Genomic DNA, 13,015 nt, shown 5'->3' with positions numbered 1-13,015 from the left:
ATCCCGAAGGGAGTGTTCCCTCTGCAACACACTGGTCCGCTCTTCCACCAACCCCAACACCCGCTCCCATTCCCACGGCACCTTCCCGTGCAAGCGCAGGAACTGCAACACCTTTTCACCTCCTCACGTCCAGGGACCCAAACACTTCTTCTAGGTGAAACAGTGATTTACTTGTACTTCATAGTATCATAGTATGGTACAACACAGGAGGAGGCCATTTGGCCCATGGTGCCTGTGCTGGTTCTTTGAAAGAGCTATCTAATTAGTCCCATTCCCCTGCTCTTTCCCCATAGCCCTGTAATTTTTTTCCCTTCAAGTATTCATCCAATTCCTTTTTGACAGTTATTATTGAATCTGCTTCCACCTCCCTTTCAGGCAGTGCATTCCAGATCGTTACAACTTGCTGCATTAAAAAAATGTTTCCTCAGGTCACCTCTGGTTCTTTTGCCAGTTTCCTTATATCTGTGTCCTCTGGTTACCGACCCTTCTGCCACTGGAAACAGTTTCTCCTTATTTACTCTGTCAAAACCATTCATGATTTTGAACACCTCTATCAATTCTCTGCTGTAAGGGGAACAACCCCAGCTTCTCCAGTCTCTCCACATAACTGAAGTCCCTCATCCCTGGTACAATTCTAGTAAGTCTCCTCTGCACCCTCTATAAGGCCTTGACATCCTTCCCGAAGTATGGTACCCAGAATTGAACACAATACTCCTGCTGAGGCCTAGCCAGTGTTTTATAAAGGTTTAGCATAACCTCCTTGCTCTTGTACTCTATGCCTCTATTAATAAAGCCAAGCAGCCCATATGTTTTTTTAACAGCCTCCTCAACTTGTCCTGCCACCTTCAATGATTTGTGTACATACACCCTGTTCCTACACTACCTTAAAATTGTTTCATTTAGTTTATATTGCCACTCCTCATTCTTCCTACCAAAATGTATCATTTCACACTTCTCTGCGTTAAATTTCATCTGCCATATAACTGCCCATTTCACCAGTCTGTCTCTGTCCTCCTAAAGTCTGTTACTATCCTCCACATTGTTTAGTACAGTTCTGAGTTTCGTGTCATCTGCACACTTTGAAATTATACCCTGCATATCCAAGTCCAGATCATTAATATATACCAAAAAGAGCAGTGGCCCTAATACCGACTCCTGGGGAACATCACTGTATACTTCCCTCCAGTCTGATAAACAACCGTTCACCACTACTCTTTGCTTTCTGTCCCTTAGCCAATTTTGCATCCACGCTGCCACTGTCTCTTTAATCCCATGGGCTTTAATTATCATAGAATCATAGAATGGTTACTGCACAGCAGGAGGCCATTTAGCCCATCGATCCTGTGCCAGCTCTTTGTAAGAGCAATCCAGTTAGCCCCATAACCCCACTCTTTCCCCGTAGCCCTTCAATTTTTTTTCCTTCAAGTATTTATCCAATTCCTTTTTGAAAGCCACGATTGAAACTGCTTCCACCACCTTTTCAGGCAGCGCATTCCAGATCATAACTACTCGCTGCATAAAAGAAGTTTTTCCTCATGTCGCTTTTGGTTCTTTTGCCAATCACCTTAAATCTGTGTCCTCTGGTTCTCCAAACCCTTCATGATTTTGAATACTTCCATCAAATCTTCTTTAGCCTTCTCTGCTCTAAGGAGAACAACCCCAGCTTCTCCACTCTATCCACGCAATTGAAGTCCCTCATCCCTGGAAACATTCTGATCAATCTTTTCTGCACCCTCTCTAAGGCCTTCACATCTTTTCTAAAGTGCGGTGCCCAGAATTGGACACAATACTCCAGTTGTGGCCAAACCAGTTTTTTTATAAAGGTTCATCATGACTTCCATACTTTTGTACTCTATGCCTCTATTTATAAAGCCCAGGATCCTGTATGCTTTTTTAACTGCTTTCTCAACTTGTCCTGCCACCTTCAAAAATTTGGGCATATATTCCCCCAGTCTCTCTGTTTCTGCACCCCCTTTAGAATTGTACCATTTAGTTTATATTGCATCTCCTCATTCTTCCTGCCAAAATGTATGACTTTGCACATCTCTGCATTAAATTTCATCTGCCATGTGTCCACCTATTCCACCAGCCTGTCTATGTCTTCTTGAAGTCTATCATTATCCTCCTTACTGTTTACTACTCTTCCAAGTTTTGTGTCATCTGCAAACTTTGAGAATGTGCCCTGGACAACCTGGTCCAAGTCATTAATATATATCAAAAAAAGCAGTGGTCGTCTTACCGACCCCTGGGGAACACTACTGTATACCACCTTCCTCCATTTGCTAACAAGTCCAATATGTGGTACTTTATCAAATGCCTTTTGAAAGTCCATATACACAGCATCAACTGCATTACCCTTGTTAATCCTCCCCGTTACTTCATCAAAGAGGGAAGGGGACACGAGGAGGGGAGGGAAGGGGACGCGAGGCGGGGAGGGGAGGGAAGGGGACGCGAGGTGGGGAGGGGAGGGAAGGGGACGCGAGGTGGGGAGGGGAGGGAAGGGGACGCGAGGCGGGGAGGGGGGGGGAGCAGGATTTTCCTTTAACAAATTCATGCTGACTTTCATTTTTTAGCCCATACTTTTCCAAATGCCAATTAATTTTAACCCAGATTAGTGTCTCTAAAAGTTTCCCCACCACCAACGTTAGGCTGACTGCCGGATTTATCCCTCTCTTTTTTTTTGAACAGGGGAGTAACATTTTTCTTCTTTCAATTTAATGTACTGTTTTCGCTGCTCACGATGTGGCCTCCTGTACATTGGGGAGACCAAACGCAGATTGGGTGATCGCTTTGCTGAACACCTCCATTCAGTTGGCAAGCGTGACCCTGAGCTTCCGGTCGCTGGACACTTTAATTCTCCGTCCCACTCCCACTTTGTCCTCTCTCCTCCACTTTGTCCTCTCTCCTCGGCTCGCCAATGATAGCTCAACGGAAGCTCGAGAAACGGCACCTCACCTTTTGATTAGGCACTTTACAACTTTCCAAACTCAACATTGATTTCAACAACTTCAGATCAGAGCCATTGCACCCATTTTTATAGACAGCAGGTGAAGGTAATAGTTGTACTGTTACCATTTACAGCTCCTCTAGACCCATCTTTTGTTTCTTTACTTGTCCCATAACCATCCCCTTTTGCCCTGCACCATCATCCCTTTTGTCATTTAATGAGCCCTGCCATCCACCCTATCACAGACCTTCCCTTTTGTTCTTTTCCCCCCCCCCCCCCAACTTCTTTCCCAGGCTCTATACTTGCTTATAATCTGTTAAATCTCTAACCTTCCAGTTCTGATGAAAGGTTTTCGACCTGAAACGTTACTCTGTTTCTTTCTCCACAGATGCTGCCTGACCTGCTGAGTATTTCCAGCATTTTCTGTTTTTATTTCAGATTTCCAGCATCTGCGGTATTTTGCTTTTGTTATAATATTAAACATATTGGCTCAAGATCTGTTGGATCGGGGCATCTTGCGGCATACCCCCTTAGACTAGACCTCACCATTCAGCTGGAAAAATTTTTGCCCTATAAGTTGCTGGAATTGCGAGCTGAGAATGGGGCACCTGGGGCCTTGGCGAACGATGGGATCAACAGTCTCTCTGCTTAACCAGTGAGATTTAAGGATTGAGAAAGAAACAGAGGAAGGACGGAGATGGAAATAGGGTGAATTAGAGACAAGTCGGGTACAGAAAGAGAAATGAAGAGAGGGAAAGAAAGATTGGATTAAGAGAGAGAGAAAAAAGAGACAGAAAGGAAAAGTAAGAAAAAATGAAAATATTAAAAAATTTTAAAACCTGTAAGAACAATTCACTACCTGTAGAAATGAGACGCCACAGTTTAAATTGTTTCCTTTCTGGACCATAGAGGTTGAGTGGCTTTGCAGGAACATAAATCTCTTCATTAAAAAGGTACTTGCACTGTTAAGTAGCAGCCCCAGCTTTCTGCAGCGAGTTTAATAGGCAATTAATGTGCAAATGTAGCAATGTAGTGGCAGTATAAACTAGAGGGCACAACTCTAAAAGGGGTACAGGAACAGAGCGATCTGGGGATATATGTGCACAAATCGTTGAAGGTGATGGGGCAGGTTGAGAAAGTGGTTATAAAAGCATACGGGGTCCTGGGCTTTATAAATAGAGGCATAGAGTACAAAAGTATGGAAGTCATGATGAACCTTTATAAAACACTGGTTCGGCCACAACTGGAGTATTGTGTCCAGTTCTGGGCACCGCACTTTAGAAAAGATGTGAAGGCCTTAGAGAGGGTGCAGAAGAGATTCACTTGAATGATTCCAGGGATGAGGGACTTTAGTTACATGGATAGACTGGAGAAGCTGGGGTTGTTCCCCTTGGAACAGAGACGATTGTGAGGAGATTTGATAGAGGTATTCAAAATCATGAAGGGTCCAGACAGAGTAGATAGAGAGAAACTGTTCCCATTGGCGGAAGGGTCAAGAACCAGAGGACATAGATTTACGGTGATTGGCAAAAGAACCAAAGGTGACATGAGGAAAATCTTTTCTACACGTCGAGTGGTTAGGTTCTGGAATGCACTGCCTGAGGGGGTGGTGGAGGCAGATTCAATCATGGCCTTCAAAGGGGAACTGGATAAGTACTTGAAAGAAAAAAAATTGCAGGACTACAGGGACAGGGCGGGGGACTGAGACTAGCTGGATTGCTCTTGCATAGAGCCGGCGCAGACTCGATGGGCCGAATGGCCTCCTTCCGTGCTGTAATCTTTCTATGATTCTATGATTTCATGAAACTTGCGGGGAGGTTGAGGGCGAACTGCTATTTTCACGAGGCAAACGGTGGAGCAGCCCAAATCGTCCAGCAACTTGTGGCGATTCACAATTCACAGGGTTTCTCTTCCTCGCCACAAGTTGCTGGCCGATTTACACATTATTAACGGCGAGCGCCATTACCGTTATTTTGACAGAAAAATCTGGGCCAATATATTTCTTCTTTATACTAAGAGAAAAGACTAGGATTGAACATATTACTTTTCTGTGGGTTGAGGCATTTTTTATAATGATAAACCAGAGTTGTTTCCTTGAGGGAAATGTTAGAAGTAACATTCATCATCAGGAAGATTGACCTGGGTTTAAAAACTCATTTGAACAAAAGGAGCTGTGTTTATTTTTAAGAGTGACCTTTAGTAAAATATTTTTAAATCAAAGTGAGTGATTATTACTTCTAATGAGTGACATTTAACATGCCTGAATGAACAAACTACAGTTTTACTATATTTAATGTGCATCAAGTTTTAAAGGAAAATTATTTACTGACAAACTTTAAAACCTCTTATACAGACTTATACAGAGTTTAGATATTTTTCACTAGTGGTTGCTTTTATTCTGATGAGGATGAAGATTTACAAAAGATTCTTTAAAAGTAGACCCAGGTTTTCTCTGTTGGTAGAATTGGGACACATTACCAGCATGTTGGGACTTCTGCCTGCCACAAAGATGTGCCTGTGACTCCAGCTAATCTTCCGCTCTCAAGATCATTAACATATTTTTGATGGGCTCCCCAGCCTCCGCCAGGGGGTCTGCCTGGAGTAGGGACAGAATTTTACTTCTTATTTGGTTGATTGAAAATTTAAACTAATTCAGTGAAATTCTTCACAGAACTGTTTTTGTTTCATGTTGCTCTTTATGTGTAGGCTAACACACAGATGTACAGTTTAATTGATTTTAAAAGCCCAAAGCAAGGTAGTAGTGCAAAGCTTAGGTTAATAACATCCTGGAGACTTTATACTCAGCACAGATTTTTGCCTGTGAAAGAGCTGAACTGAAATTGTGCACTTATGGGGACAATTTTAACCCATCCCTGCATGGCGGAACAGGGCAGCCGCAGTTAGAATCGCCTCTGAGAACTTACCGCCCCGTTCCACTAGATACATGCTCAATGCCACCTTAACTGGGCCCTTTTTTAGGTGGCAGAGGCACCCATCTAACTCAGGTGGGAGCCTCAATGACTTATGATGTCATTGGGACCCTAAAGGCATTTTATCTGCCGATTGAACAGGGCACCAATCGCAGCCGCACCTCCCAGTGAAATCTAGGGGTAAATTTTAACCCCCAAGAATGGGTGGGTTGGGGGCGGGTGGGGAGTAAAAATCCTCTGTTTTCAGGGTGGGACCGCATCCTGGCTCCAACACGCCTACTTCTGGGTTTAACTCAGGCAGGTTTGTATGCCTGTGGAAAGCAGACACCAGGAATCATAGAATCATAGAAGGAGGCCATTCGGCCCATCGAGTCTGCACCAGCTCTATGCAAGAGCAATCCAGTTAGTCCCACTCCCCTGCCCTATCCCTGTAGCCTGGGGAAGAAAGTCTCGGCCCCACTTTAGGCCGGCAGGCCGACACTTAAAAATGCAATGTACCTCATTGAGATACTTGAGGTACTTAATATTTTGTGTATTGGAATGATAAAACAAATTTAAGCATACCTATTTGGGTTTCCCATCACTTCCCATTCACATCAGGTGAAAGCAGACGGGAGGGACCGGATCCATGAGGTGAGTGCCTTTATTGCGTTGCTTGCGGGCCCGGAGGAGCAGGAGTGCTTCATCCAGACCCAACAAACTCACCTGGCCGACAGGAACCCCGCGATCGGCTGACCGCCCCCCCCACCTGATGGAGGACCGCCCCCCCCCCCCCCCAACACCATGGTGGACCCCCACCTACCTCTTCACTCAACCTCCAGCGACCTCCGATCTTCCTCGGCCCCCTCCCACCCCTCCGATCTTCTTCCTGGCTCCTCCCGATCTTTTTCCCAGCCCCCCGATCCCTCTTCCGGCCCCCCGATCTTTCAGGCCCCCTGAACTCCTCCCCGGGCCCCCCAATCTTCTCCCCGTCCCGTGAACCCTCCCTCACTGCCTCCGATCCCCGGCTGCGGCCTGCTGTAGTTGGCCCTCCCGCCCCTGTCAATCAGGCTGGCTGCCGGGTGCAAAACCCGGAAGTGCAGTTGATTTGCCTTTGTGATTGTGACCCGGCCTCTTACCTTCCGGGTTTCGCACTTGGAAATCTCTCCCACCCCCCTGCCCCCTGGCTTCCTTCCTGGCTCGCAGTTAAAATTTACCCCCGGTCTGTTGTAAGGTGTGTTAAACTTTCATTTGTGGGGCTAAGAGGAACTGGATTGTCGTAATTTTGGCAGGAATCTGTGGAAAGGCCAGAAATTAAGCAGGGAACCAAGTTGTGTCCAAGTTCCTGGGATGGCCTTATGGGAGTGAAGCTTCCACCTGCCGTTTACAAGGCTACCATTGTAAGGAGGTCAGGGCTACGGAGGCATGGACTCCGAACATTGGAGTTCCACGCCCAGGCCTTCACAGGAACCCAGCATATGATCAGCGCAGCATACCAACTGACTCAATGGCAGTTCTGAGGTTCGCCTGGGGTTTCAGGCCCGGAATATGGCCAGGACCTCCAAAGATTTGGCAATTTAAAAAAAACACTTGAAGGGGTTGCTATGACTTTTTCCGACTTGGCAGTTGCAATGGACTTTCCAGCTTCTTTCATATGTCGGGCGCCCAGATCTTCCCATAGTGGCACATGTGCTCTCTATTTGCCGACTAATAGGGAACCTGCTCCTGACCCCTGAAAGTTTGCCAGGGTCAGCTGCAGAGATTGCAGTGAGCACGATCCCAATGTAAGTGCCAGGATTGCTACCCTGGGAATTTTTGGGACTCAAGTGTTTAACTCTCTGTTTTATTTCCTTTTTAATTATTTTATATAGTTTCATTATTATGCAAAATATCTCTCCCCATATTCAGTTTCTTGCCCCAATCCCAATCACATTCCATCAAAAAAAATTGTACCTAATCACATTTTGGCAAAAAAAAATCTGAGATGTAACTGCCGCGACAGTTCCTCCATTACCCCATTAAATTAAAACGGTGGGGCTGGCTTGGAAAAGTTTGAGAACCAAGAACAACCTTGATATGTGCAGGAGTCCTTCTCTGTAGAACAAGCTCACAACCTTATTTACTTCAAGCAGAGACTGAAGGGAGGTAGAGAAATATTGATTGAAAATTCTTGAATTTACTGGGTGAGAAATAAGGTGTTAGGTTTAGTGGGTGTTAGAGGTGGCAAAAGATTTTTCTGTTCTGTTTTTAATTTAATTGCATTGAAGCAGTGGGTTGAGTGGCACACAACCGCAGAAAGTTAGAGACAGGCAGAGGCTGAGCAGATATAGAGAGATGGATTGAGCACAGACTGACTTAGAGCAACCAGAGAGAGGGAAGAAGAGAAAGTGCTATAGAAACTGCAGAAAGAAAGAAAAGCAAAGAAGGGAGAAAGAAAGTAGTACATATACTGCAGAGAGAGAATGGAGGAGAGGAAGAAAATATTACAGAAACTGTAGAGAGGGCAGACCACGAAACATACCCAGAGAGGTAAGAAGATGTTATAGAAACCATAGGAACAAGAAAAATGGAAAGAAAGAAATGATTTAAAAAAGGCATAACCTTAAAATTAGAGCTAGGCCGTTCAGGGGTGATGTCAGAAAGCACTTCTTTTCACAAAGGGTAGTGGAAATCTGGAACTCTCTCCCCAGAAAGCTACTGAGGCTAGATCAATTGAAAATGTCAAAACTGAGATTGATAAATTTTTGTTAGGCAAGGGTTACAGAACCATGCGGGTAGATGGAGTTAAGATACAGATCAGCCATGATCTAATTGAATGGCAGAACAGGCCCGAGGGGCTGAATGGCCTACTCTTCCTATGTTCCTATGATCAAAACCACAGATAAAATACAGAAATCAAAGAGAAAATATTACATAAATTAGAGGGGGGAATACTATTACCAGAGAGAATCAGAAATCATTCATGTTACTTAAACTTGAAAGCACTTCGGTATAAGTGTCTGGGAGTGAGTTACAAGGCTGTAATTCAATTACTTTAGCTTCACTCTTGTGGTTTTTGGCATTATTTGAATCACAATGGATTTACTGCTTCGTAGCTTATTCTCAGATAGCTGTTATTCTTGTGTTAAAAATAATTAGGTGGTACAGTTCTAGTTTATACTTTGCAATCCAGTTAAAGAATAATGTTTATAAAGGAATATTACTTGTACTGGATTCCTTGTTTTCATTCTATTTATATTATTTATGGTTGCAATTTTATTGAATACATATATTAATTATTGTACCTGGTAGTTAATATGCTTATGGTGTGAAAAGTGCCAGGGATTTCAGTACTGAAATGACTAGTCTATAGCTCGCTATCTATATATATTAACAGAATAAATGTCATTAAATTGATCTGTATTATATTTTCCATTAGAAGTATAAATGATTGTTCTAAAACCAGTTCGATTTTTGTTGCGCTAGGGCTCTGGAGCTGCACCCGTTTTCTCTAAAACCTCACTTGCGTCGTGCCTTGGCCTATGACTCCCTAGAGCGCTATCGACAAGCTTATGTGGATTATAAAACTGTTCTTCAGGTGGATAGTAGGATCCAGATAGCAAACGACAGCGTCAACAGGTGAGGACAATTATATTTAACTCGTGTAAAGTTCTTAGACAATTGTTTTTTGTTAGGTGTATAGAAAATAAAAAGTTATAACTTTCTGTATACTTTTAGCAGTATACTGGGTGGTTTTTAACCAGCCAGCCTTTGGGCCTGCACAAGTTTGACTACTTTGCCTAAATATGTGTTTGCACTTTCTTCATTCCACCATGAAAATGAAGGTCAGCCTTACAAGGTGGTGTGTGTTGGTAATGTAGCCCTTTATGTATTTAAATAAAAAGCAGGCTTTTGACCTACAATGCCCTCACTGGAATTTCCATGGGGTTTCTCCCGATCTTTTACCATAACTTGGGCAGAAGATTGGTGGAACCCCAGGATTTCTGCCTATCTTCTGCTAAATTTACAGTGGGAGATATGGAGAACCTCTTGGAAATCCAGGGCCATTGTATTTAAGTCTAAATTCTTTTAGTGAAATACTTAAATTTATTATGCTGTTTGCTGCCCTGGTCACACAGTTGTCATGCCGACCATAATCGATTCAGAAAAGTAAAAGATGACAGCAAAGTAGATTATCCGGTAGAATGTGGTTTATTCGAAACTGCAGCCACAAAGTTGGACACAGCAATTGTAAAAAAAAAATACAAAATGTAACAAGCAGCAAAAATTATTCCATGCGACGTAGAATGTAGGATGAAAGCTCATACCCTGATTTTCCAGTCTGTGATTTTCTGATCTCAGCCTTGCCACTCTGGGAGAATCTGTGATGAGGCAAGTCAGACACTTCCGCAAACGAGGATACTGTGAGATGACTAATTGAAGTTTTTAAGATTATGAAGGCAACTGACAAAATTCAACCAGGCAAATGCTAAAAAAAAATAGCAACTTAGCAGTAAGAGGTGGAACTTTTTCACTCAAAAGGTAATGAAGTTGTGGAGTTAGTTACCAAGGAAAGCTGTTGAATAAGACACTATAATTATGGGCTCGATTTTTGGACGTCCGAGCGGGTGGGTTCGTGGTGGGGGGAGCTCCGAAAATCGGGAATTCCCGGGGCGGGTCCGGAGCCCGGCTCCAAGGCGCCCACTTCCGGGTTCCCCAGTGACGCGCTTAGATGCACGCGCAGCTCCCACATGCGGGACTCCCGCCAGCAATTAATGTGATAGTTCAGGTCAATAGGAGACCTGATTTGTAGGATATTTTAGGAGGGGTGGGATTTTCATCCAAACTGAGCGTGTTTCCCGTAATGAGGGAAACACTCCCAGTTGAAATGGATGTGTTGCAACCACCGGCCTGTGGCAGCTGCAAAGGTCCATTTGACAGGTGTGGGGGGAGACCCTCACTCATTGCAGGAGGCCACTCTGTCACTTTAGACAAAGTTTGGCCTGCACCATCCTCCTCCTAACAAAATTCACAAACTTGCAACCTCAACCCCGGTGTGCAGACACATTTAACTACCTTGCGGACCCCCTCAAACGTACATCTTCCGGATGGGGGCCGCCGTAGCTGCAGTCATGACCTCCTCGGAGGACGAACAGTATCACCAGCCTCGTCGGCCAAGCCATCCACCTCAGACACGTGGAGCTCCACAACACAGTGCTGTGACACATCCACCTACACAGCAGGAGGGAGGGCAACCGCAGAGAGAGATGCGTCACAGCAGGCACTACCCTCGCCACAGGGTCTACAGACCGAGGCTCAGCCTCCTGGACCTCTCTGAGCAGCAGTGCACATGGATGCTCAGAGTCACTCGACATGTAGTCATGGACATCTGCAGCCTCCTTCATGGCAAGCTGCTCCCGGCTGGCCTGAGCACCATCTTCTTACCTGTCGCTGTCAAAGTCACCACTGCCCTCAACAACTTCTCCTCCGCATCTTTTTTTTTTTATTCGTTCACGGGATGTGGGCGTCGCTGGCAAGGCCGGCATTTATTGCCCATCCCTAATTGCCCTTGAGAAGGTGGTGGTGAGCCGCCTTCTTGAACCGCTGCAGTCCGTGTGGTGACGGTTCTCCCACAGTGCTGTTAGGAAGGGAGTTCCAGGATTTTGACCCAGCGACAATGAAGGAACGGCGATATATTTCCAAGTCGGGATGGTGTGTGACTTGGAGGGGAACGTGCAGGTGGTGTTGTTCCCATGCGCCTGCTGCCCTTGTCCTTCTAGGTGGTAGAGGTCGCGGGTTTGGGAGGTGCTGTCGAAGAAGCCTTGGCGAGTTGCTGCAGTGCATCCTGTGGATGGTGCACACTGCAGCCACAGTGCGCCGGTGGTGAAGGGAGTGAATGTTTAGGGTGGTGGATGGGGTGCCAATCAAGCGGGCTGCTTTATCTTGGATGGTGTCGAGCTTCTTGAGTGTTGTTGGAGTTGCACTCATCCAGGCAAGTGGAGAGTATTCCATCACACTCCTGACTTGTGCCTTGTAGATGGTGGAAAGGCTTTGGGGAGTCAGGAGGTGAGTCACTCGCCGCAGAATACCCAGCCTCTGACCTGCTCTCGTAGCCACAGTATTTATATGGCTGGTCCAGTTAATTTTCTGGTCAATGGTGACCCCCAGGATGTTGATGGTGGGGGATTCGGCGATGGTAATGCCGTTGAATGTCAAGGGGAGGTGGTTAGACTCTCTCTTGTTGGAGATGGTCATTGCCTGGCACTTATCTGGCGTGAATGTTACTTGCCACTTATCAGCCCAAGCCTGGATGTTGTCCAGGTCTTGCTGCATGCGGGCTCGGACTGCTTCATTATCTGAGGGATTGCGAATGGAACTGAACACTGTGCAGTCATCAGCGAACATCCCCATTTCTGACCTTATGATGGAGGGAAGGTCATTGATGAAGCAGCTGAAGATGGTTGGGCCTAGGACACTGCCCAACCATCTTCAGCTGTGTGCCACCGGGGACATCGCCGGCGTCTCTCACAAAAGAGCCCTGCAAATACACCTACACCCACTCTGCAGTGACACAATGGGTGGCATCAGTTGTGGGTCTTCATGGTGATCCTCAGGAAAGGGCATTATTGCACAAACCAGACAAGATTTGCAAAGACGTGGCAGTAGTTCAAAACCCTGGTTAGACTGCACCTGGAGTACTGTGAGCAGTTCTGGGCACCGCACCTTCAGAAGGACATATTGGCCTTGGAGGGAGTGCAGCGTAGGTTTACTAGAATGATACCCGAACTTCAAGGATTACGTTACGAGGAGAGATTACACAAATTGGGGTTGTATTCTCGAGAGTTTCGAAGGTTAAGGGGTGATCTGATCGAAGTTTATAAGATATTAAGGGGAACGGATAGGGCGGATAGAGAGAAACTATTTCCGCTGGTTGGGGATTCTAGGAGTAGGGGGCACAGTCTAAAAATTAGAGCCAGACCTTTCAGGAGTGAGATTAGAAAATATTTCTACACACAAAGGGTGGTAGAAGTTTGGAACTCTCTTCCGCAAACGGCAATTGATACTAGCTCAATTGATAAATTTAAATGTGAGATAGAAAGCTTTTTGGCAACCAAAGGTATTAAGGGATATGGGCCAAAGGCAGGCATATGGAGTTAGATCACAGATCAGCCATGATCTT

The 13,015-nt window shown here is 45.3% G+C and overlaps 1 protein-coding gene across 6 annotated transcripts in view; it reads left to right on the top strand.

Moving 5' to 3' along the window:
• Window positions 1–13,015, top strand: part of LOC137320261 (sperm-associated antigen 1-like) — a 202,524-nt gene that overhangs the window by 89,470 nt on the left and 100,039 nt on the right. For all 6 annotated transcript variants that reach the window (XM_067982047.1, XM_067982044.1, XM_067982043.1 and 3 more), the window contains one exon: window positions 9,322–9,474. In XM_067982047.1, coding sequence (XP_067838148.1) covers window positions 9,322–9,474 — 153 coding nt within the window. The remainder of the gene's footprint in view (window positions 1–9,321; window positions 9,475–13,015) is intronic.

Source organism: Heptranchias perlo, chromosome 3, assembly GCF_035084215.1.
Source record: "Heptranchias perlo isolate sHepPer1 chromosome 3, sHepPer1.hap1, whole genome shotgun sequence".
Lineage (NCBI taxonomy): Eukaryota > Metazoa > Chordata > Chondrichthyes > Hexanchiformes > Hexanchidae > Heptranchias > Heptranchias perlo.
This window is presented reverse-complemented; position numbering and strand designations above follow the sequence as displayed.